The sequence below is a fragment of the Leuresthes tenuis genome, unplaced genomic scaffold (genome assembly GCF_036924035.1).
Source record: "Leuresthes tenuis unplaced genomic scaffold, fLeuTen1.0.hap1 SCAF_14, whole genome shotgun sequence".
Lineage (NCBI taxonomy): Eukaryota > Metazoa > Chordata > Actinopteri > Atheriniformes > Atherinopsidae > Leuresthes > Leuresthes tenuis.
In genome coordinates, this window is record NW_027325368.1 from 34509386 (window position 1) to 34535647 (window position 26262).

Here is a 26262-nt window from a genome sequence, read left to right on the forward strand (position 1 = left end):
ATTTATATTTTAGACTCATTTGGGCAGTTTTGTAAGTCTCTGAACTACATGGCTCTGCAAATAAACATTTATTTTTCTATTGAATTCAATTTAGTCACCGGACTGAACCGGCTACCAGTGGGCACCCTCCAGATTACGTGTTGTCTGAAAGCAACAGTCAAATGACTGAAATTGGACTGTCTAATTCATATTATGGTTAGAGGTTTAGGGGGTTATGAATTAAGCCTTAAAACATTGTCCCATTCTAATAAACCTGATATACAAGATATTTAATTAAACCTGTTTTTTTGTGCAACTCCATAATAAAACAGACGACAATAGCAAGTCAGACAAAGACGAAAAAGAAGACTAAACTCGGCAGATTTGTAGACACCCCTACGACCGCGCAGATTGCTGCAGTCCGTTTGGCGCTCAGCGATTTGGCGCTACAGTGTCTCTGCTCACCGGGAGCTCCACAGCAGCCGTCACACTCTTCCTCCTTAGGACTGCGTCCATTGGTATAATCGTCTGCTGTACATGGACAGTCATGTCTGAAGAGGAGTGGAAGGTCACAGATGAGCTTTTTAAAGATGTCAAATTCTACTTGGTTGGGGACATTGATCAGAAGGTGAGGATTTGAGCGTTAGCTTATTTTAGCTGTATTGGAAGCATGCTAACATGCCAGCTATATTCAGTCTTACCGAGGTGTTACAGGAGAAGCTAACTAGCAAGCCAAGTGGACAACCTGTCCTGTCCTGACCTATGCAGTCCTGGAGACGTACGAGACGTTGTCTGCGAGACTCCTTGACTGATTGATTTGCGCTCAGTCTCCTTAGCAAAACACTTTTGCTAAATCTTGAAGCCTGAGCTAATAGTTTTGTCTGTTAGCTGCTAGCTTACAGCCTACAGTTGAGAGAGGGGGAGGGGGTGGGGGTTATCAGGCAATGCTAACCAGCTTTTCCTTAAAGGTGGCCGCGTAACAGTGCTGTTACATAGCTGCAGTGTCGTACGATGTTACACTGTGACATTGTACATCAACCCGTTACTGTCACCCGCTTAGCCACTTGGGCGTAGCTCACTGCGCAGGCGTCATCTCTATTTGACCCGCTGGTGCTGTAGACCTGTGGCACAGATCTGTACTTCCTTCAACATGAGCTTGTCTGCTGTGAGCTGAGCCGATGTCTGAGCCCAATCAATCTGACCCCTTTGAAATATAACGTCGTTGCTTATTGGTAATGCAAATAAAGTGAAAGTATACACTGCTGTAGCTGTTCATACAGCTTTTCCTTTTCAATGTGATCCTGCTGAGTTCGATGTGAGCCAAACCTGTGGCAAATAAAATCTTTTCTGGATCTTCTCTTTTTGCTCTGTGCTGTGAAGTTTTTCTGAGCAGGGCTGTGTGGAGAGGGAGAGATACTAGATGGAGGAAAGAAAAGACAAAGTTAGTCTAGGCCAGCATAATTATGGGATGTTTCAGGATTACCTGAGCCATCCCCAACCATAAGCTTTATCAAAAAGGAAAGTTTTTAGCCGAATCTTAAAAGTGGAAAGGGTGTCTGCTTCCCGGACATTTACTGGCAGCTGGTTCCACAGAGAGGGGCCTGATAACTGAAGGCTCTGCCTCCCATTTTACTTTTAGAAACTCTGGGAACAACAAGTAAACCTGCAGTCTGAGAGCAAAGTGCTCTGTTAGGAAAATACCTTACAATGAGATCTTTAAGAAATGATGGAGCTCGGTCATTAAGAGCTTTATATGTGAGGAGAAGAATCTTAAATTCTATTCTGAATTTAACAGGGAGCCAATGAAGAGAAGCTAAAACTGGAACCTGCAAGGTTGCAGCTTACCTATAAGTTGCATTGGTGCTCCTAAATTGGGCTCTGCACATTTACATGTACGGTTGAATTTAACTACAGTTCCAGCTCAACTGGACCTTGTCCCAGTATACATGTACAGAGCAGGAAACAAGTTATGGACTGTGAGAGAAAACCTTCCAGACATCTTAACTTCCTCTGTGGGAGATCAGTTTATACATGCAGGAGGGATTCAACTGTAACTGATTGTGTTAGTCCAGGACTGAGAAGTTGGATTTTGTGCAGTTAAACATCTGGTCTCAGCTGGACGAACAGTTCATGTAAACATTTTTAATGTCTACACAATGGTGGAGGCTGCTTTGTCTCACGGCCGTGCTGTCACAGTGACTGATGTTTGAGCCTGTGTGGACTGAAGTGGAAGTTGACTGAGTCCTCTGTTGATATTCCAGGTAGTGCAGCTCCTGAAAGCAGGAAAAGGAAAGGAGGTGTCCTACAATGCTCTGGCCACACACATTATTGCAGAGGACGGGGACAACCCTGAAGTAGGGGAGTCCAGAGAGGTTTTTGACCTGCCTGTCGTCAAGGTAAGGGTGGTGCCGAAATCTATGTCCAGCAGACACTGGTTGATGTAGCATTAAACACTGTTTTTCTTGTTATTTCGGGTTACAACTGGTCCTGAATTTAGGACAATTAGCATAGACCTATCCTGAAACATCTATTTGGAAGCTGCTCATGCAGCAGCATGCTGGCGAAATGTTTTTAAAGACTGCACCGTGTTTTTTGTTAATTTTAAACTAACCACAGCTGTGTCTCAGCCATTAGCAGGTTAACGTGGCATAAAGAAAACTGCATCAGTGATTCAAAACCACTTTGAACAACTGTAACTGCAAACATATCAAGCATTAACTTCTGGTTGTCTTTGTCATTTTGCAGCCATCATGGGTGATCCTCTCAGTTCGATGTGGAGACCTGCTACCGTATCCTTCTGCCATCACCAGTGGAATTTAACCCCCCATTGAAAAAACCCCAAAAAGCTTCAGACTGTTGTTGTGTACAATTTCAGAATGGAAAGCCTTTTTTTCTTCCTGCATACAAATGTGAAAATAAGTGGCATCCCTGTAGTTGTTGTTCTCTAACCATAGACATCAGAGTTACTGGATTCTCCCCAGAATCAGGACAGATATTTTTTGGTGTGACAGCTTGTCTTCCCAGAGTAAGTCTGTGTGTGTGTGTGTGTGTGTGTGTGTGTGTGTGTGTAACAATGCTGAGTGGGGACTGCGCACTTCATCATCTACCTGTGTCCTCACACTTGACTCGACTCTTTGAACTGTGCTACATTTTTCTAAAGAAACATGCAGTCAGACCTGTGACATGACAGTCCTGAAATGAATGGCATGTGCACGACTTCATCAGGTCAAGTTATTTCATGTGTATTTCATGGAACACTATCACTAGAAAAAAACTAGTTTGTTGATTGGAGTCAAAGTTTCTGCGTGTAACAACAGGCTGGTGTAGAACTCTGAAGTGCAGCATTTAAAAGGCAGGAATCGACTGATCAGTCTGCAGATGAGACAGAAACAAGGACCAAATTCCTTCCCTCTGACTCTGTTATGAAAAAAGAGTTGACAGTTTAACTTCTACCAACACCAAACTGCTTCTTTTTTTCTTTTTCTTTTTTTTTTTTTTTTTACTTTGGCCTTAATCATTATTTTTTTCATAAACTCATAACTAGTCACTAGACTGTACTTTGTGACTTTTTTCTGTAAAATGAAACAAGTTTGAAACCATTTCCTACTTCTTAATTTGACATTTTCCTCAGTGGTATCAAAAATATAGTCAAGTACTGAGAATTAGTGATTTATATAAATATATATATACATATGTTAGTGATATCTGATATTAGTAGAGTTTAGTAGAGTAGTTTAAGGTTCTAGTATCAGAACAACCCTTGCTTCTAATCAGATTAAGAGATCGTGTTGCTTTGCTCATCCTGTGTTCCTCATACAAAGACACATGTATTTCTGTGAATGTGTTTGTTGACAGCTTCCAGATGATCTCAACGCTCTGTGGGCTTACATAACCTTTTATGGGGGAGAATGTCAGCTGAACCTCAACAAGAAGGTCACCCACTTAGTGGTGAAAGAGCCAAAAGGGGTAGGTGCATTCTCTGTCCAGATTCTTTTCTTGTGGACATTTCTGCGACATTCTTGCTCAGAATTTTGCTTTTCATAATTTAGTTTTATTGCTCATTAATGGAGGTGAAGTTATCATTGAGCAGATGGTAAAAGGACTGTACTTAGATAGCTCTTTTCTGGTCTAGCTGACTACATGCCACATTCACTCACACAGCACAACTTAGTCTATAAGACTCTACTACACTCACACGCAGTGGGGTTAATTGTTTTGCCCAAGGACGCTTCGACACAGGGAAGCTGGAGTCAAACCATTGACCTTCCAATTGGTGTTCTTCCTCCTGAGCTACTGCCACTACAGGTGGTCTGTAGGAATGCTCCTCAGCTGGATTGGCTCCACTCATGCTGACTTGTCTGAGATTTCTCAGTGTGTAATGGACAGTTTTACAAATGCTGCAGAATGGTTCATGTGCACAGTTGCACATTGTTGTATCACAAATACACGCTTCTGCTAACAAGTTATTGGCATTTGAATCCAACCAAATTCTGGCCTCTGTGTGCTGTCAGCTGTGACAGGATTGCAAGAGAGAGGACAGAAGAAAGTTTAGTCACATAAGTAAATAATAAGCTTCATGTCGTCATCAGGTGTCACGTTGAAACCAAAAAGTTAAGTTATTTGTATTCTGAAGATGAAAGGAAACTTTACCAGCCGTACCTAGCTGAAATTAGCTCAGGTCTTTACACAAAGTCATGTGACTGTTTGAACTGAACCATACTTTCTTAATCTCCAAAGGAAAATTAAATAGTTTCAGTCTAACAAATAACGTAAAATAGAAATTAGCTGGGAGCAGAGAAAGGTGTGGTTGAGATCGCCATGAGTGTGGGAGTGTTGTTTGTAACTTGGCAGTGACTGAGCTGATGATGTCACAGAGTCTGCAGGTAACACAGGTGAGCTCTCTGTAGGCAACATGGAGGTACTGAACACAGTCCAGATGATCTCCTCTCAAGGAATACGTTAACATGCTCTGTAAAGCCTCCTGTGTTGCCTCCCTGTCTGATCATATAGTCTGAAAGCTGTGTAGAGGTGCTGGAGGCCAGTATGTGCAGCTGCTCTGTGTCTCACTTAAACACATAATGCTGCACATTCCAAGCTTCTCCGTATGATTTGGTCTTACATTCTTCTTGATGATCGAGGGAAGAAATTATTTAAATTTCCTCCTCCTTTCTCTCCATCAATGGAGTCTCCTGTTGAACCTTTCTGGGTTACGAGTCTTACTTCAGGCATTATTTAGGCTTTAGAAAGATCAATGAGCTACTCCCACATGGGAGAAATGTTCCTGTTGCCATGATTATTCATCTTAGTTTACCCATTTGTAGGTGCATATTTCACCTTATGATAACGTCCTTCTTTTCAAGCTCTGTTTTTGCCCCTAGGTGAAGTTTGAGTGTGGCCTGAAACACCCTGGCATCAAGATTGTCACTCCAGACTGGATAACAGATTCTGTCAAAGGTAAGGTCAATGCTGTTGGTCTCTCTGTATGTGTTCACCTTGCACATCTCTGTTGCTGTGGTTTCTCTGTGGGTTAGTGCTTGATCAGTCAACAGAAAAGTGATCAGCTGTACCCATAAATGATAATCAGTTATTGCAATTTTCTTTGAAGGAACACTGCCATGTTTTGCTGTTTCTAACTTCCCTGTTCACAACACACAGTACAGAGGGGTTAACTGACATAATCAACTGTTCAGAGGACCAATCTAACTACGCTGTTACTAGGGTACATGCCCTTGAGCAAGGCACCGTACCCCCATGCTCCCTGGGCGCTGTAAATGGCTGCCCACTGCTCCAGTGTATATGGCATCTGTCTCCATGAGTGTGTGACCCTGTGCATGTGTGCGTTCAATAAGTGCCAACCTGGATGGATTAAAAGGAGAAGTAATTTTGTGTATCTGTGTGACAATAAAGTCTTAATGTTAATAAACCCTCACAATATAACACTGACTGATAGACAAGTTTCAACATGAAGGAAAGAAAGATTTTTGGCCGGACTAAAGCAAGAGTGTTCTTGGCCTTAGAATGAAGACATTTTCGCACCCCTAAACTCTGCTGTCTCCCAGCCTCGACATAAATTATGCTTTTCTCTGGCCTAGCAAACAGATGGTGCAACTGTGGCGCCCAGTTTTCCTGAGCAGGAGCCAGTGCTTTCTAGTAGCAGGCGGACTAAGGTCATCTCTGGTTCTGTACCAGCACTGAAACCCCTTTGGTGGAAAAGAGTCTTATGAGGGCTTTAGTCAAGCACCACACTTTATCTACAGTCCAATTTTGCACAGATAGCAAGTACTAAGTGCAAGTGACCGGTGTCTATCTCTCACAGGCATGTTTGAATGAAGCTAGAGGAATGTTAGTGCGTAACTTACGAGACCAATGACTAACTGTGGCGCTTTAACAGGCTTAATACATTTTTGTAAAGTATCTTATGTGACATATGAGCTGTTGATTTGGTTTCTTTATCTGACAGTGCTTAGTTTCAAACACAAAAAAGCAAGAGTGTGTTAAACACTTTTTACAGCACTTAATGAAGTTCATTCAGTTTTATGGGTTAGGGTTATATAGGGTTATATAGCACCAATCTACAACAAATAGAATCTCTGGGCACAAAGATACAATACAATTCAGGCCAATTAGAATCCAGTTAATTGTAAACATAATCCAGTCAAATCCAATTAATTAAATTCAAAATGAGTCCATACATACAGAGCCAAATTTAAGAAAACCAACAGATTGCACTGACACTTCTCTTTGATCCAATCTCCCGTCCTGAGCATGCTTGAGGCGACTGTGGAGAGAAACAACTCTCTTTTAACCGGAAGAAACCTCCATCAGAACCAGCCTCTACCTCCCATTCTACTTTTATAAACTCTGGGAATCACAAGTAAACCTGCAGTTTGGGAGCAAAGTGCTCTGTTGGGAAAATATCCAACTTTGAGATCTTTAAGATATGATGGAGCTCGGTCATTAAGAGCTTTATATGTGAGGAGAAGAATCTTAAATCCTATTCTGAATTTAACAGGGAGCCAATGAAGTTCTCATCAGAACTCTGGCTGCTGCATTTTGGATCAGCTGGAGGCTTTTCAGAGAATATGTGGGACAGCCCAATAATAAGGAATTACAGTAGTTCAGTCCTGAAGGAACAAATGCATGAACTAGTTTCTCTGCATCACCCTGAGACAGGATGTTCCTGATTTTAGCAATATTACGAAGGTGAAAGAAGGCAGTCCTAGAAACCAGTTTTATATGTGCGTGAAATGATAAATTCTGGTCAAAAATAACTCCAAGGTTCCTCACTGTAGTACGAGAAGCCATCAGAAGAGTACTAGAAATACCATCTAGAGTAACTGTATAGCAAGACAATTTCTCCTTAAAGTACTCAGGTCCAAAGAGAACAACTTCAGTTTGTCTGAATTTAAAAGCAGACAGTTCTGAGTCATCCAGGTCTTTATGTCTTTAAGACAGGCTTGTAGTCTGACCAACCTGTTGGTTTCATCTGGTTTCATAGATAAGTACAGCTGAGTATCATCAGCATAACAATGGAAATTTATGCCATGCTGTCTGATAATGTTACCTAATGGAAGCATGTATAAAGTGAAAAGAATTGGTCCAAGCACAGAACCCTGAGGAACTCCATGACTTACTCTGGAAGATTCTTCATTTACAAGAACAAACTGGAATCTATCAGATAAATATGACTTAAACCAGCCTAATGCAGTTCCTTTAATCCCAATAACAGGTTCAAGTCTCTGTAACAGAATGCTGTGATCGATCGTATCAAATGCAGCTCTGAGATCCAACAGGACAAGCACAGAAACAAGTCCGCTATCAGAGGCTAAGAGGAGATCACAAAGAAGCAGTGCATTGTGCATGTAGAGAAATGGCATTACAGACTGTTGTGATAAATATACACATAGAAGAAAAGTCCATATCAAGTGCACATACCTAATGAACAAGGTCTTCTTTTAAGCTGGTAATCCTCCATATCTATCTTCTTTTTAAAGATAAAAGCAGGAAGGATGAGACTCTTTATCACCCCAGACTCACATATGTGGAGCCTGAGGAAGAGGAGGAGAGTGAAGCAGAATCCTCCGACATTTATTCTCATTCAGATGGAAGCTATAGTCCCCGGAGATACCGGCAGTCCAGCGGAGGTTCATCTGATGAGGAGTCCACCCCTCGCAGACGACCAGGACCCAAAAGACTTAACTCTATCTCGCCAACTTCTCCCCGAAAACCTGAGCGCCGTAGTGAGCGGATGTTTGATGACTCCGATGATGACTCCTCCACAGAGAAGGAGGGCACCAATCTTAATTGGACCCCAGCTGAAATTGTCACACCAACCACTCCTGTTCTAACTGGCACTGCCAGACGGCGGGACAGGCCACCTGGCAGCAAAGATCCAGTGTCGTCCTCCACAGGCAGTGGGCTGATTAACCTGTGTGCCACTGTTCCTCCTGTACCTGGCAGTGGGGGAGCCGTGCCTGCAGAGGCTCGCCCCACTGCCTCTGCCGTCAGTCACTCCACACAGCAAGGTCAGTATGTCAAGAGCTTTCCAGCTTTCTGTCAGTGCCATATTTGTCGTGTTTAACTTTGTCATGCTGTGTAATGTCAAGGGACACTTTTACTCCCTTCCTCCCACATTTAGAAAATAGAGTGAAGTGAGGAAAAAAAAAGGTCATAGCCTAAAATCATCAGATTCCTCAGACTGACTGTTGAAGTTGGGCCACTGATTAGCCAGATGAGGGCAGGAGGTTTCTCACCGGTGTGGCCTTTCACAGAGCATCCATCCAAGTGAGGGTCAGTAGCACATAAGGCGCAGAGACACACAGACATTCTAAGAACGCAGTTCTAAGAACTGTCCACCGCGAATTTAGTTCTAAGAACTGCCCTTCCCCAGGGAAACTGTTTCATTTTGATTTCGCACATGAGTCAGGGACCTTGACAGGGACTGATGTGACGCAGCCGTCTGCGACAGACGTGTTACTTTAGCTCCACACACAACAACAAAACAAAACCCGCGAAACGTAAGGAGAGAAGAAAACAACAGCACCAAGAAGCTAACATGGAGAGCGAGGAGGCCACCGTGTTCACGGTCTGCATGACGGTGATATTAATCATGGACGATCACATCAGGCGTCTAAGATGGAGGCTGGAAGAGCGCACAGCGAGAGTCAGGAGACGAAGAATCATGCAGCGGGCGATACTTCTTCGTTTCATGGAGGAAAGAAGGAGAGCAGAGCGCCGCAGACAAAGGAGACGAAGTTTAACTTATTAAACAGGCGCCGGTTGGGTCCGTGTCGTATGAGTAAACGTTTCAGACAAGGGGCGGAGCTACCGACCACCAAACACCTACGTCATGTTCCTGTGGAACCCAGAAAAGATCCTGCCTCGGAGAAGGAGCTAAAATGGTTACAGGAACTGCAAAAGGTTCCTACCGTGGGAATGCGCCTATAGACTCCTGCAGCAGGGTTTTATTTCATGAACCATACATTCCAGGAACTCCAGTTAATTCAGACTGTGGTTATGTTTCCACTTCAGTCTTTTTGTAAAGACGTTTTATGTACTGTTCCTTTTTTTTAAAAAAAAAAAAAAAAAAGAATTATCTTATAAATGAATCTTCTTAATTTTGTGCCAATTCAAAACAAACGTCATCTGTGGGCACTTTCTAGATAAAGTCAACAAATTCAACTGAAGACCAATACAGTACAGTCCACTTCAATAATTGTTGATACACTATCCTCATAACAAAGGTATTGTCTGTCTGTTCTAGGCGTATCGGTTGCAGACGGCATCCCTGGATGGAGCCCAACCATTAGAACCCTTCGTAATATCACAAACAACTCTGACATGCAGCCAGCCAGTCGACCTGCCAACGTAGCTCATGTAAGAAGTCCCAGTGATTGTTCTTGCATGTGCACTGATGTGGGGCTCCTGCTCAGGTTTCTGTGTTCAAAATGCTGACATACAGGGTGATCTGCTGCTCCGGCCACCCTTAAATTGTTGTTCTTTGCATCATAGTATCATAGAACAATTTACTAAACAATTGCAGTGATATTTTAGTTCAATAGCAAAAATAATTAAATTAATCAGAAAAAATATTTTTTATTGTCATCATTTTTGTAAATTTAGGAGGTACAGTCACAAAACTGCAAAGCAGCATGGTTGTCATTGTGCATTAGCAAAGTCTCTCTTGTGGACATATTCCCCTGCAGTGGTCTTCCCAGATGTGAGCTAAGCTCATCTATAGAGGCACAAACAGCCCATCTGCACATGGAAAATGAGGGTGCTTTTAAAAACCACTGCATCAATACTTGTTTTTTTGGTTTGCCTTTATTGCAGATAATTCAAAATCTGACAGCCAATCAAGCAAAACCTTTGGAGCAGCAGACGAATCAGAGCCATGGACAGACTCCTAACAGCACCAACCCTTCTCTTTTCAATCAGTCCAAACTGAGTGGCCAACCCCTCACAGTCGACCAGCAGCAGCAGTTACTGCAACAGTCACACCAGGCTTCTCAGCAACATCAGCAGTTACCACAGCAACCGCAGCATCCCATGATGCACCTCCAGCAGCACCATCAGATGTTACAACTACAGCAGCAACAGTCACAGCCTGCACAACAAGGTTTCCCACAGTTGCCCCAACAACAGCAGCAGCAGCAGTTTTTGCAACAACAGCAGCAAATGCACCAACAGCAGATGTTTTCCCAGCAGCAGCAGCAGCAGCAGCAGCAGCAGCATGCCTTCTCCCAGCAGCAGCATGCCTTCCCCCAGCAGCAGCTGCGGCCCCAGCAGCTCTTACGACCTGGTCTCCAGCAGTTGCAGCAGCAGCAAGCACTGCAGCAGCAGCTGCAGCAGTTTCAGCAACAGCAGCGAATGCAGATGTTACAGCAACAACAGCAGAACCAGCAACAGTTGCACCAACAGCATCTACAACAGCAACAGCAGCATTTGCTACAGCAGCAGCATATGCAGCAGATGCAGAAGCATCAGCAGCAGGCGCTACAGCATCAGAACCAACAGACCTCCCAGCAGCAGCAGACAACCACCACGCTGCAGCCTCAGCTCCAACAGCCTCCTCACATCTCCCAGCTGTTTGGACATGAACCAGGACAGGACAGTAAGTACAGTGGCACTGCTTAATATTTGTCTAACTCATTAGTCCGGAAGGAAATATTGCATCATTGTTGACCAAATTGTGGTACTGACCACTGTTTACAGAGCATAAATCTTCTTCTCTGTTCTCAGTTCCGCTGGATGGCTTTCTGCTGGGCTGTGTGTTTGCTATTGCTGACTATCCAGAACAAATGGCTGACAAGCAGCTCCTTGCCACGTGGAAGAGGGTAGGACTGTCATTCAGTCACACACAGAAAACACAAATACAATCAATTGAAAGTGTAGAGTAAAGCCAAATAATGCTTTCCACCACAAATGAAGACAAGTTGGTAAAAGAAACTTTTCATAAAATAAATGTTTGTCAAACTCCTCCGTTAGGTCATCCAGGCATGTGGAGGTGTTGTTGACCCCACCCTGACCAGCCGCTGCACTCACCTGCTGTGTGAGAGTCAAGTTAGCAACATGTATGTACAGGTGAGGATGCTTCATGCTACAAAGTGATCGACCAGGTCCCTGTACTCAGCCTCTCGTCCATCACCGATACACCCAGCAGCTGCAGAGTCAGCTGTTATTTCTGGAGATGACAGGACTCTGAGTTGTACTGGAAATCTGAGGTGTTCAGAGTGAAGAGAATCAGTGAGAGTTCAGCCTCCTGTGGTGAAACAATCTGTCAATCTCACAAACTGTGCTCAGTTTATCAGGTACTCAATAATCCAGGTGGTTGTGGAGCCATCTACCTGTGTTTTCTGTAGCTTCATACATAGCAGTGCAGGCTGAATTTTAATAAAAGCGCGAGAGAAATCCAAGAACATGATCCTCACAGTGCTACCTGCTTTGTTCAGAATAGAGTGGGCTCACTGCTGTCTGTTTCCCTTACCTACTAATGTGAGTCAATAACAGTTTTTGCAGGACTGAAAACCTTTATGGGACTCGATAGTGTAGTGGTAAGATTGCCACCTTGTGGATGGCGTGGGTTCAACTCCCCTGCATGAAAGGTACTACGTCCAGTAGGTGTCCTCAGGCAAGAGACCCTAACGCCTACCAGTGTAAGCTTTGGATAAAAGCGTCTGCCAAAAACATAAACATGTGGTATTTTAGGGCAGCTGGTCTGTAGTCACTCTACGGTCTGTAGATACTTACAGGAACAAGGAACTTTCTCCTGACTCAGGCTAAGGTTGAAGAGGTGCTGTAGAGTCCCACACAGACTTCAGGACCCTGAGGCTGACACCATCGGGACCTGCAGCTTTGCTCTGGTACAGTCTCTCCACCTGCCTGATTACCTTGTTGGTGAGGCTGTGTTTAGATCCGTGGCTGAGGTGTTTGATTACAGGTAGGGTGCGAGGGCCGTGTTGCTGGAGGGAGGGGAGGAGCATGCTGAGTGTTGATCTGAGCTGAACGTATTGAGATACATGTTCAGCTCATTGCCTCTGTCCACGATGGTCAGTCTGATCCTCTTTAACAGTCTTTGCACTGTGTGAAAGCAAATTTGTCCTGGACCAAGTTGGTAGACTAATGACTGACCTGATGTAACCCCACGAGTGGTAGGATTTCTCCTGATTTCTGGAATAATAACGCATTCTGTAAAAAGCAGCACTCAAACACATCTGCTTCTCATTAATGTTCACTTCTTCCCTGACTGTGAACAGAAAGGCTGTAAGGCCAACTCTAAAGCTTCCAGTCTATCCTGCTGGTCCCAAATGTTGAGAGTTGAGCCTATTATTTTTGACAAATATTTATCAGAATTCAGCTGTGAAGATGGGTTGAACGACTCGAGAAGTGTTAATGTCTGAAACTTTCACAAGTCCTGTTTCTGAATGTATTCAGGGTGTGACAGAAAGGTGAGTAAACCTGCTCATGTCCTCTTTGTTACTGTGAGCTGACTGAGTGCCAGGAAGGTGATGTGCAGATTGGAAAAGGACAGCCGATTGTTAGTGGTCACTCACTGTCCATGCAGAAATGCATTTTAATGCTAGGTGTAACCAGCTCTGTAGGGGTTGTTAGAGGAAAGTGTGTGAGGGGGGGGGGCATTTTATGATCTATTTTTTTCATTGAAGTAAAACCTTTAAACGTGTCATTTTAAGGGGAGAAAGACTTGTCATTGTGTAAACAGGTCAGGTAACTGATAACAATGAACAACAACGTCTTAAGTTCTTGCTCTGATTCAGTTGTTTTCTCTGTCAGGCGCTCAGAGAGGGGAAGCGCTGTGTGACGGCTCACTGGCTCAACACTGTGCTGAAGAGGAAGAGGATGGTTCCCCCTCATCGGACCCTACATCTTCCCTTTGCTTTCCCTCCTGGGGCCAAACCCTGCTCTCAGCATGTAGGTTCACCTTGTTAACATTTTTCAAACAGTAGCTTTAGTTAACTAAACCTAAAATCTGTTGCTTTATGTGATGAATGTTTTGCCAACAATAATGTCATGGACCGATGATACCGAGTCTGTTTGCTCTCTCATATATTCCTCCTCAGGCTGTAGTGTACGCAATGGCCTGCAAAATAATTCACCTCCCTTTGCATTTTCCCTCTTTTTTTCACACTGCTAAAACAACACAGCAGTGGTTTAAAGGAAATCGTTTTAATGGGTTGGAGTTGTCTGGTCAAAGCCCAGACCTCCATCCATCTGAGAATCTGTGACTTAATGATTGCTGCACATTAGTGAGATCCATCCAGGTCGAAGAAGCTGGCGCAGTTTTACTTCACTGGGCAAAGATCCGGTGGCTAGATGTGCCACGCACATAGAGACACATTCTAAGAGACTTAAAGCTGTATTTGCTGGCTTTACAATGAGTTTGAGAGCTGAATAGTTATGCACACTCAAGTTTGCTATTCTTTTTCTTTGTATTATTTCTTTTTTGCTTCACAATAACAAATATTCAAGGTTTCACTCTTAAGTCCAGGTTGTAAGAGAACAAAGTAGGACAAATGGTAAAAGGGGTGAATTACCAATATCTAATCCATGAAAAGCTGGCGGTATGGAGAAGGAAACGTTTAAAACTCCTGGTCAAAATTCTGGAATCACCATAGTTGATGTTCATTCAACTTTTTTTGTAAAATAAATAAGCAAAACACAAATGGGACACATAGCAGTTGGATTTAATTGCTGAACATTCTGAGTCTAAAACCTCGACCTAAAATGAAATTGAATACTTTTTTTTAAGATGAAGTAGAAGATTAAAATAAAATGAACTAATCAACACCTGAGTCAGTCTATAGTTGCAGCTCATCTTCTGTTTCTGACAGCAGCTGACAGATCAGCTCTGCAGGGTGGAGCCTTGTCAGGAACCTTTTTTTTTCTCAGACTGAGATCCGGACTGTTTGCTGGTCATGTCATTGAGCTGAAGTTTGAACCCTCTTTGCTCTGTGGAGAGATGCGTCATTATCCTGAAAAATGAGCTCAGCCTCACCAAATGAGTCCACCTGTACATCTCCTGTAGAGGGAATGACTGTAAACTCCACTGGTCCTTTATCTTGACTTCTTCTTTGGTCGACCTGTACGTTTCCCTTTTACAACCTTCCCACTTTGTTTGTACTTTCTCCAAATTTTAGACCCAGCTCACTGGGACCTTCCAACATCTTTTACCACGCTGAGCTGAGTTTAATAATCCTTTAGCATTAATTCCACTGACAGCTCTCTGGTCATGTTTCCTCTCGGTCTTACAGCTCCAACAGCTCATTAAGCTCTGTAAGAACTCTTTTACCTGCAGACTCCTTTGCATATTTAGACTTGTTCAGGTAACTCCCCAAAATGATAAAACTGAATGAAGTGTAGTGGTGCCCTCCTTTCTCCCGGGGGTTTTACACAGTAGAGATGTAAAGGTAGTACTTTGACCCAGAAGCCATAAGTTAGGGTGTAATTGTACATATTCTAAAACAGAAGAATGCATTTGTCATATATATATTTTCAAAAGGTGACATACTGCTACATGACAGGATTGCAAGAGAACAAATCCTAAGGGCCAGGGTACTGATACATTTACAGGATAAGCTTCACACAGGTCAGGTCTGATTTAACTGTAACCTCAGTGTTGCCTTGCCTAAACTCTCAGTGAATAGTCACCAGTTCCCTCCACAGCTCTGAATCAACCTGACATTTCTAGGTTTTTTTACGCTTTTTGTCTTCTAACATGTTTAATTAGCTATTTTGAGTGAGATGATATGCAACACTTTCATGAAAAATGTAAAAAAAAAGTCTCTATAACGCATCATGAATGGTTCTCTGTTGTATTTTCTGTCAGATCATATCAGTGACTGGCTTTGTGGATGCCGACAGGGACGACTTGAAGCTCATGGCTTACCTGGCTGGTGCCAGATACACAGGATATCTGTGCCGCAGTAACACCGTCCTCATCTGCAAAGAGTAAGACCGGGGCGCTGATAGAGTGTTATCAGTGTATGCATGATGAGAATGTTACACTGAAATTAAATGGCCAGATAGAAGGTGAAGCCGATTGTGTTCCAGTCTTGCTTACATTCAGACAACACAGAAGAGACAGCAGTCTGACTGCTTATACACATCATGTTTGCTTTATTGCTGCCACAGAAGCAGTTCAGAGTCACAGTAAGTAGTGGTGCTTAACAAAAGGTTTTATTCAGTGATGACACTAGTGAACTGAAATCTGTGTTATGCATGTGAAATAATGAAAGCTGTGATTTGCACCTTCTTACGTGGCCTGTGTGCCACCAGCTGCAGCAGCTTTTGCATGTCCTGTAATGTCTTCGCTGATCTCTCTTCAGACCCAGTGGGCTTAAATATGAGAAGGCCAAAGAGTGGAAGATCCCATGTGTGAATGCCCAGTGGCTGTGTGACATACTGCTCGGTAACTTTGAAGCACTGCGACAGATTCAACACAGCAGATATTCCATCTATACACACCCTGAAGCACTGGTGCCTAATCCACAGCTGGTCCAGAATCTGCTAGGTATGTACACTTGAATCCACCAGAACAGACGGATTATGATGAAATGGATCAAAGGTTAAGAAGTTGACTGATTTGTGTGTGTGATTACAGTACCGCTCAAAACTTTTTCATTTAAAAAAAAAAACCCCACCTTTGACAGCCTGGCAGCCTTCAGCATTCTAGCTGTTACATTTTCAAAGCGATCTGATGAGATTTCAACCCAGGCTTCCTGAAGCATCTCCCACATACCATGGATTGGCTTGATGGAGTCTTCCTCTTTACCACACAGTCCAGTTGCTAGCACAACAGCTCAGTAGGGTTCAGATCCAGACTGTGCTGGCCACTCAGTTACAGTCGCAGCTGACTGCTTATTCTATAACTATTGCTGACAAAATCTTATGATAGCTTTCCTTCCTTAAGATATTGTGGGAAAAGTGGAGCGCTGTGAATACTTTCTGGATGCTCTGTATGTAGATATATGCATGCATGCATGTATGTATGTGTACATGTGTTTGTGTGAGTTCTGACTTTTTGTTTTGCTTTTAGCTGCTTGGAGGACTCCAGTTAAAGTATCTCCTGAAGCTTTGGTGGTGAGTTTGTGGTGCCACAGCATGCTTCACACGTTCTATTGCAATTAAAGATTTCTCACCAAATACAGGAGCAGCTTGACCCAACTACAAGTACAGCTCAAAAAATTAGAATATCGTAAAAAAGTTAACTCATTTCAGAAAGTGAAACTTGCATATTCTATAGATTCATTACACAGAGTGAAATATTTGAAGCCTTTACTTCCTGTAAGTTTGATGATTATGGCTCAGGATAAAGGTATGTTCATTTCTATGCACTCAGTACTTGGTTGGGCCTCCTTTTGCATGAATCACTGCATCGATGCGGCGTGGCATGAAGGCGATCAGCCTGTGGCACTGCTGAGGTGGAATGGAAGCCCAGGTTGCTTTGATAGCGGCCTCCAGGTCATCTACAGTGTTGGGTCTGGTGTCTCTCATCTTCCTCTTGGTTCAGGTCAGGTGACTTTGCTGGCCAATCAAGCACAGTAACAGCATGGTCATTGAACCAGCTTTAGGTACCTTTGGCAGTGTGGACAGGTGTCGAGTCCTGCTGGAAAATGAAATCTGCATCGCCCTAAAGCTTGTCAGCAGAAGGAAGCATGAAGTGCTCTAAAGCTTCCTGGTAGATGGCTGTGTTGACTGTGGACTTCAGAAAACACAGTGGACCAACACCAGCTGATCACATGGCACCCAAAGCATCACTGACTGTGGAAACTTTACACTGGGCTTGAGCAACGTGGATTCTGTGCCTCTCCACTCTTCCTCCAGACTCTGGGACCTTGATTTCCAAAATAACATGCAAAATATTACTTTCATCTGAAACGATGACTTTGGACCACTGAGCAACAGTCCAGTTCTTTTTCTCCTTGAACTTCTCTGCTTGAGGAGCAGCTTGACGCGAGGAAGCCCGTGTCCAGGGTTTGTCTGTGCGTAGTGGCTCTTGATGTCCTGACTCCAGCCTCAGTCCTTGTGAAGCTCTCCCAATCCTCTCAAGGCTGCAGTTGTCCCTGTTGCTGATGCACCTTTCCCTACCACACTTTTTCCTTCCACTCAACTTCCTATGAACATGCTTGGATACTGCTCTCTGTGAACAACCAGCCTCTTCAGCGATGACCTTTTGTGGCTTACCCTTCGTGTCAGTGACTGTCTTCTGGACATGTGTCACACCAGCAGTCTTCCCTTGATTGTGTAGCCTACTGACCCAGACTGAGAGACCGTTTAAAGGCTCAGGAATTAATTTGCTGATTAGAAATAGAAAAATACTCATCCCCAAGTGGGGGAAATTAAAAAAATGTGAAACCATGAGTTTCCAGTATTGCATTTATTTATTTATTCATTTTTTTCACAATATTCTACTTTTGGATTTTCATTATCTGTTAGCCATAATCATCAAAATGACAAAAATGTATGTTTTTAAAATTGTATGTTTGGCATGTGTAGGGCCTCCAGCTACTGCAGAAGCAGAAAATCCCTGATTCCACCAACCTGCCTGCAAACAAAAAAGCCAGGTTAGTGCAGAAAATGTTGACGTGCCTGCTTGTTTCTGTGCAAATATTAAGTGCCGGCCTGTTCTGGTTAAACTCTGGTAAAGGTAGGAGTGTGTGTGTGTGTGTGCTGTGCAGGCTGGAAGAGATTCAGTCCCCCAGTAAGAAGCTTCCTCCAGAGTCTACTCCCCGGGTCATGTTCACAGGCTTTGAGCCCATGCAAGTACAGCAGTTCACAAAGGTAAAGCTTGATCTCACCAATGCTGTGGGTTTCCTCACCTGCGTCCATGTTAGAATCAGACTGCATGAGTTACCTTCTCACTCACTCATGTCACCATGAACCTCTCTGCTGTCTGTCATCACCTGGCCTCCTCCAGAGGTTACATGCTCTAGGTGGTGAAGTGGCAGACAACAGTCAGAAAGCCACCCACCTGCTGGCCAGTAAGGTGACTCGCACCGTCAAGTTCCTCACTGCCATGTCTGTGGTGAAACACATTGTCAGCCCTGACTGGCTGGAGGAAAGCTGGAGGAGCCAGAAGTTTGTGGGTATGTTTGACATCAGAGCCACAGCAGCTACATCACTCTTACTGTTAGCTGTTTTTGAAGAGCAGTTGGACCTCCTATTGAGAGGAGACAAAAAAGTACAAACACTTGGTATTTGCCAAATAAAGCTTTCACTGGTCAGTAGGTAATGTTCCTGTTTTTTTTTTTTGTTCTAAACCGGTTTACCTGATGTGTGTATTTGTGTGTGTGTTGCAGAAGAGCAGAGTTACACTTTGCGGGATGCGGAGGCAGAGGTGTTGTTCAGCTTCAGTCTGGAGGAGTCTCTGAAGAGAGCCCAAACTGCACCACTCTTCAAGGTCAGACAGCAGAAAGGTCTAAACTTTGGTGTCACCATGAAAGACGCTCAGTCTGAAGATGGGAGCTATGATGAAATGGTTCAGTTGTTTCAAATAGAATTGAACTGAACATGCAAGCATCACCTTACCCTTTTGTAAATGGAAAAACAAGTGTCACATTAACACGACTTTAGTGGTGAAGTGGTTAGTGCCACAGTGAACCATGTAAAGATAAAAAGTTGAAGCAGGTGGTGAACTCCTGTTTGATGAGTAGGACAGAGGGACACAGCAGGTCTCCTTTTCCCTACATATCTGGTATGTGCCATTAAAACATGATCAGGATGAGCCCTCCTCTGCAGCACACAGGCTATGGAATAAAAACTTTGATTCTCCAACCAGCAGGTTACCTGCTGACAGGTGAGGGTGTCAGGATTGGGTATAAAAGCAGCTTCCACCAAAGGTTCAGCCTCTCCAACAAGGATGGGTCGTGGCTCACCGCTTTGTGCCAAACTCCATCAGAGAATCATCAATAAGTTCAGGAAATATTCCTCAGAGTCAGACTGTAAAGAACTTTGGTCTTTCAGCATCTACAGAGCAGAATATTGGGAACAGATTCAGGGAGTCTGGGGAAATCTCAGTGTGGAAAGCAGTTCCGAAAAAAGAAAAGAACCCAAACGGCCAGTTGGACAGAAACCTGAAAGCTTACCATATGTGCAGGTTTAGACATTTTCAAACAAAGGATCGTGCTGGTGGGTTGTGGCACAGCTAAAGGTCTGCAAGATGACTGGGGGTACTGAAGTGAAATGACCCCATAATTCTGTTTAGTGAAGAAAAATACTGTGGAGGTGTTGGCTGGTCATGGTCAAAGTTTTTTTTGAATATACAGAGTTTTCCGCAGGATTCTTGGGACAATCAAGACTAAGGACTCTTCTAGGCCCCTGCTACATCTGGTCATGGTGCCAGCGTGTGTACAAAAAAGATGTAACCTGAACGCACTGCAAAGACAAAGACATACAGCCTTTGTCTGTACAGGGAGATGGAACTCTCCAGAGCAGTGGAGGTTGGCAGTAGTTGTTTTTACAGAATGTGGACGGCCTCGTAGATTTTTTTGCTGTTTTCAGATTAAAAGAGAGGAATGTGACATGTTCAGTTGTTCCTGTCCTAACTGTCGCCTCCTCCTCTCATGCACTCATTTGCTGCTCTGAACAGCTCTCTCACTGACAGACGTATGCTAATCTTCAAGAAAAACTTTGACAATTCCAAAGGTGCACACATCGAAGGTGAGAGATGAATGATGCTCCAGATGTGCAGACTTACAGCTTGCTGTAGCACTGTCCTAAGTTAAATCACAGTAGTAACACACATCATCCTCTGCTACCGGCAGCTGTGCACAGATGACTGTTGACTGATCTAATCCATTGAGGGGGTGTACACAGGCAGAATTCTCAGTTACAGTGACTACATTGATTGGCCAATATGTTGATATACACACAATGTTGTAGATGACCAAATGTTGGCGGTCATATAGGAAGAAATAAAGGGCCTGGGGGCTGTTTTCCATAATTTCCATCATGGTGTTTGAAAATTAGGCTGAATAGGTGGTTAGCCCCGTCGCCTCACGGCAGAGGTTCCTGGTTCCCGGTACTCTGGCTTTCTCAGACTGCCCAAAAATGTCAGGTTAATTGGTGTCTCTAAATTGACCCTAGAATTGGCTGTGGTTGTGTGTCTCGTTTGTCTCTGTGTGGCCCTGTGGTGGACTGATGAGCTTTACAGGGTGTACCCTGCCTCTCACCCAATGACAGCTGGGGTAGGCTTCAAACATCATAACTGCAAACAGGACAGATGGCCACAGCTGTCACCTCAAACAAGTAAAGATGAAAAGTTCCAAATGTGTTGAAAAGAGATGAGTCCAAATAGACCAAAGTGGTATTTTTTAAAAGGGTCATTCATCAGCTGTGAACTGCTTCTCATAGATGTGTGTGTGTGTGTGTGTGTGTGTGATGAAGGGGAAGTACTTCTACCTGACGCCGGGTATCTGTCCCAGCCTCAGCACCATGAAGTCCATCCTGGAGAGTGCTGGAGGGAAGCTGCTGTCCAAACAGCCCTCATACAGAAAGATCATGGAGCACAAACAGAACAAGGTGCTTTCATGCAGCTGCAGTGTCCTCACACACACATTCTGCAGCTAAGTGTGCTTCAACTTGCTTCCCTAAATGCATTCATATCAATGGGAACAAATAGAATATTCTATATTGTGAATTGCCTGCTGCATCTGGCAGTGCATTAACTTTCAGTAATTACATCAATTCTGAAAACTCTTTTCCCCTTTCATGATGAAACGATAACGAACATTACTGTTTGTGCTGACAGAACCGTGGTCTGACCTGCTTTAATTTATCTTGCTCTTCCGTTGCAGAACCTTCCAGAGATCATTTTAATTTCCTGTGACAATGACCTCCATCTGTGTAGAGAGTACTTCTTGAAAAACATTGGTAACACACACACACACACACACAATGTGCTGATTCTTCCCTTTAAAGTTTAAACAGACCATAAAGGTGACCTGATGTCTTCTGTCTGTCATCCAGATGTCCACAATGCCGAGTTCATCCTGACTGGAGTTCTCACCCAGAAACTGGACTATGAATCATATCCTTTCCAGCCAGTGAGAGCTCAGAACAGAAGGCTTGTTTTACTTTAGGTCAGAAACTGCTGCCAGCTCTCTTCAGCCTGACACCACCTGCCTGCCATCATTTCATCATGGTCTGTAACTGAGATTACAGAGATTTAAAAGCTGGGCAAACTGGGTGTGGGGGGTATTACTGAGCACCAATACAGTGCTCAGTAATATCCACAACCATAGTTCTTCACAGTGAAAGAAAAATGTGTGTGTGCGATTGGTTCCAACCCTCCATGGGACACTGCATGATGCAGTTCTATATAGCAAACCAGTTGTCTCTTCCTGATGTCTTTTACTCCATTTTAACAACATGCCTCTGTAGCTATCTACCCAGTCGTCCATTCTGATCTCTTACTCAGCAGTCTATCAGACACTCAGTGTGGTCCCATGCACAGTTGGGTCGAGCTACAGTTCCAGCTCAACTGGACGACCAATCTTGTCTCAGTATGCATGTACAGAATAGGAAATAAGTTATTGACTGTGTGATGCTTTGAACTGTGGAAAAAAACCTTCCAGGCATCCTGCTCCTTTTAACTTCAATTCAATTCAATTGAGTTTTATTTATATAGCACCAATTTACAACACTTCCTCTGTGGGAGATCATGGTACATGTAAGCACAGCTGAGTTCACTGCACAGACGCTGTCTCTGAGCTAGTTTAATGGCGATTCTGCCAGATGAGGCTGTGGTTATAAAATCAGGATTTTATTAGAGGAGAGTGTCAGTCTGGAAATACTTTAAGTGACCACCAGTTGACATTAATCTTAATGGGCTGATTTTCGGTCCCCGTTTCTGACAGAAGAAACAGAAAAATATGTGAATGACAGCAGCTTTATTGGGAATTCAGCTGGATTAATATACACTTTCGTGTTTTTACTAAAAGATGGAACTTGAGAGCATGAACAGAGAGCCTTGTTCTTGTTGAGCATATACTTGGAGGACTGATTGTACTTCCATCTGTTTTATGCGGGTGTGTTGGTCAGCTTTAGAGAAGCTGGCTTTCATACGATATTAGGTTGAGCTAACGTGTTTGCTTATATTTTAAAATTCCGCGCAGTAACTCATTTTTTTCTCTTGTCATGTGAACATGCTTTGTTTTGATGGTACTGTTCATCACACACAAAAATTGGACAAAAACTAAACAGTAAACACACCAGAAGCAGTGATCGCAGCCTAAGCTCTGCTCTCTTCTAATAGTTTTTGAATTGCTGAAGAGAAAAATAAGACCTCCCAACAGTGTGTGTGTGTGGTTTGTTTTAAATGAACTGAACTATAGATTAAAAAAGCTAGGAGCATCCCTACCCTCCATCACACTTAGGAAGAGTTAAGGTGATTTATACCTCTGCGCCAGCCCCTTGTGGTGGGACCGTCATTAGCGCTTAGCACTTCTGTTATGTTACACCGCCATGACGTTAGGTGGCAGCAAAGCTCACGTCACATCACAAGAGTGAATTAAATCTGCAAGCAGCTGATCGAGCACATGCGCACATCTGGGTAGGAGTTGGATGCCAGCCGACGTGCACAGCACAGCTGTCCATCAAGTGTAAAGCATGTTGTGAGAATCCCGTGTATATCAAGACATCAGGGTTTTTGAAAATTCGTAGCCATTTACTCCGGCCACACGATATTCTTTACATATGTACGAGGTCGTCAGCGTGGACGTCTGTTCCAAGTTTCATGACCTTGTGATGATGGTATGGCTTTCAACCCACAAACCCCATGACACGATATTCGCCGCCTGGCCACGCCCACACCGTTTAGACTTTGGAAAAGATTCTCCTAACTTTTAATCCCCCATGGCTGAAAAGTAACCTGACCAAGTTAGAACTCCTCCTACAAATGTAATGCTAAAGGTTACCATCATATGCGAGGTGTGTAAACAAAGTGACGTTTTCAACCAGCAGAAGGCACTATAGGTGAGTGTCAGTATGTGTATACATATGCAGTCAGGGCAGAGTCCCGGGCAGGCCTATGAAGTTTGGATGAAGATCGAACAATATGCAAAAGTAAGTGACTTTGTGGTTTTTGACGAACGGTAGCGAGTAGTCAGAGTAGTCAGAGGGTCGGCCACGGCCACAGCCTTCAGACTTTGGAAAAATTAATCACAACTTTTTATCCGCCATGGCTGAAGAGTAACCTGACCAAGTTTGAAGGCGTTATTGTATAATCTGTAGGAGTTGGATCATATGCAAGGTGTGGAAACAGGCAAAACGGCACCAATTTGCGTCTTGCACTCAAAATGGCTGACTTCCTGTTGACCCGACGCCATGAGGTCCCTCAACTTTTTTGTGCGCCTGGGCATGATGAAGGTGTGTTGCAAATTTTGTCCGGCTATGCAAATCTAAGCACTATGGCACGGGTATTTAGTAAATGAGTAGGGGGCATGCGTGTGTATGTTTCTGTGATTGCAGTTTTCAAAGTGGGTTTCCATAACTGTCACACATACAAGTTCACCTGATGACACGAGGGGGAAGATGAGGATGCCACCGTTGTTCAGTCCAGCCATTCGGACATTTTATTTCTGTGCATAGTTCATAGTTTTCTTACCTGTTTGAGAAGAAATAAATGGATGTTATTTTTGTGAAATTATTGATTAAAATTATGGAAGATCAAACATTTTCCTTGTTGAATCAAAATGTGTAAATGCTTCAGCTTGTATATGCTGCCTTTTAAAATAAAAAAAGCACTTGTTTGTGTACATAGTCTTCATATTCATTTTCTTTCTGATAAATAAAAATAGATTGGAAAGAGAAGATATTGCTGGTCTTGTGAAGGTTTGAAAAAGCCCTCAACTGGGAAACTCAAAACTATGTCATAGAAAAAGAACTGACAATATAAGATGTTTTCGAGTTGACGGAGCTTCATTTACAGATCAAACTATAATGTCCCACACTGACAGAGGGACATGTATGAGAACAAAGCTCTCACTTTTGAGAGCTTCCTGAAGGTCTTCCTCCCATGTTAAAGTGTAGAATTCCTGATAGAGTTGATTTAATTAACTGGTAATGAAAGTCTGGGGTAGTTACTGCATAAGTTATAATTGTTGGCTGTCAGACAGAGAGCCTTGGGTCATGCAGGGGGAGGGACTGCTGGGTTGGAGTTGGGTGTGTAGCGTAGCCTGCGGTGCTGCCCTCAAAAAGTAAAGCAGATTGAATTAGATGCAGTCTGAGCCAAGGTCATGTACTAAAAACTCCATCTGCGAGGAATGTAACCTCATATCAAATGGAATGTGTTGATGCATTACTCTTATTTATTCCAAAGAGAATTTACATTGTTGCAGTTTTTGTTGTTTATTTATTTTTAGTGTAAGCCGTCATTATTTGTTGTTCCTGCTGACGGGATGATTCTTTTGTATCTCTCTGTGTTACAGCAGAGATGAAGAAGCTTCTGACTGAACACACTGTTGTTTGCACACTTTTATGTAGAGGGTGGGCACTGTTCAGCAGCATCTTCTTCCACAGCAGCAGTCCCCAGCACAGGGCCAGCCTTCTAACCCCTAACCCTTTGAGTCACTGGCTTTGATGCCCCTGCCCCAACAGCTGCTACAAAGAACGCTCTTTCCATCACACTATTGAAGAGAAGACATCATGTTATTTATATAGCGCCTAATCCCAAAAAATGCCGTCTCAAGGCACTCCCAAGATACAATCCAGTTAAACTACTTGTAAAAAAAATATTAATCTAATTGAGTCCAATTCATCTATCACTCCTAGGGACAGTTTAGAGTCACCATTCAATCTAACATGCATGTTTTTGGATAGTGGGAGGAAGTTGGAGCACCCAGTGAGAACTTGCAAACTCCACACAGAAAGAACCCTAGCCAGGAATTGAACCTGGAACCCTCTTGCTGGAAGACGACGGTGCTAACCACCACACCACTGTGCAGCCCTTGTCAAATTCATACAGAGCTAATTTAAAAAAAAAAGTAGCCTAGCTAAGGAAGGCAACAGATGGCACCAAAAATTCTCTTCATCTGTGGAAAGAAAAAAAAATCCCTTTTAACAGGCACTTACTCCATCAGAACCAGGAAGGGCGGCCTTCTGCCTCGACCAGCTGAGAGGATGGGAAAGAGGGAACAACAAGCACCATAACATCAGGCCAGGGATCCCTGCTGAGAAAGAGAACCAAGTTATTGACAACAACAATGTCATATGTACATGGATAGTAAAGAGAGCAGCGGTGATTATGGGAGGTCCCTCAGCAGTCTTTCATTTCTGTAAATGACAGGACTGTATTGGAAGACTGAGGTCTACAGAGGGAAGAGAAACAGTGAGATTACAGTAGTGCTCCTTCTCAGACACACGGCTGTACAACAAGGCTGTAGCTCAGGAGGAAGAGTGGTGAACTCCTGGCCTCCCCAGGCCACATGTTGAAGAACAAGACACTGAACCCCACATTGCCAACCATCCATCGATGTATGTATGTGTGTAAATGTAGAAGAAGCACTGTGTAACTACATGGACTAAGACATGCTGTATGAGTGAATAGGTGAATGTGGCATGTGGCTACCTCCCCAGCAAACCATAGTGTAGAAGAGGACGCTGGCCACCACCGACTAGTGAAACATCTGCAGCAGTTTTTTGCAGATGTAGAAGGACCCCAGACGACTCTGTCCTTTCCTGTGTACAGAGTCTATGTTTGGTGTCCAGTCCAGTCTGTCATCCAGCTGCAGCCCCAGATATTTATATGTCCTGACCACCAAGGACCAC

General features: G+C 43.5%; 1 protein-coding gene across 1 annotated transcript; it reads left to right on the top strand.

Annotated features, from left to right (window-relative positions):
* The first annotated feature begins 415 nt into the window (after nucleotides 1–415).
* On the top strand, nucleotides 416–24167 carry paxip1 (PAX interacting (with transcription-activation domain) protein 1). Its single transcript, XM_072363109.1, has 23 exons — nucleotides 416–607; nucleotides 2241–2375; nucleotides 2725–2768; nucleotides 2941–3004; nucleotides 3835–3945; nucleotides 5358–5433; nucleotides 7974–8504; nucleotides 9743–9855; nucleotides 10312–11092; nucleotides 11221–11315; nucleotides 11467–11562; nucleotides 13270–13407; nucleotides 15323–15444; nucleotides 15822–16006; nucleotides 16532–16575; nucleotides 17992–18059; nucleotides 18174–18276; nucleotides 18413–18581; nucleotides 18795–18895; nucleotides 20881–21015; nucleotides 21291–21366; nucleotides 21463–21522; nucleotides 23995–24167. Exons 1-23 carry the CDS (start codon nucleotides 527–529, stop codon nucleotides 24009–24011), a joined length of 3345 nt encoding a protein of 1114 aa, XP_072219210.1. The 5' UTR covers nucleotides 416–526; the 3' UTR covers nucleotides 24012–24167.
* The last annotated feature ends 2095 nt before the right edge of the window (nucleotides 24168–26262 follow it).

What these genes read in the sequence shown, in the direction of transcription:
- paxip1 (XM_072363109.1), top strand. Translation starts at nt 527, where the DNA reads ATGTCTGAAGAGGAGTGGAAGGTCACAGATGAGCTTTTTAAAGATGTC. An exon ending in GACCTGCCAACGTAGCTCAT is followed by an intron (nt 9,856 to 10,311) that starts GTAAGAAGTCCC and finishes CCTTTATTGCAG; the next exon opens with ATAATTCAAAATCTGACAGC. An exon ending in TATCTCCTGAAGCTTTGGTG is followed by an intron (nt 16,576 to 17,991) that starts GTGAGTTTGTGG and finishes TGGCATGTGTAG; the next exon opens with GGCCTCCAGCTACTGCAGAA.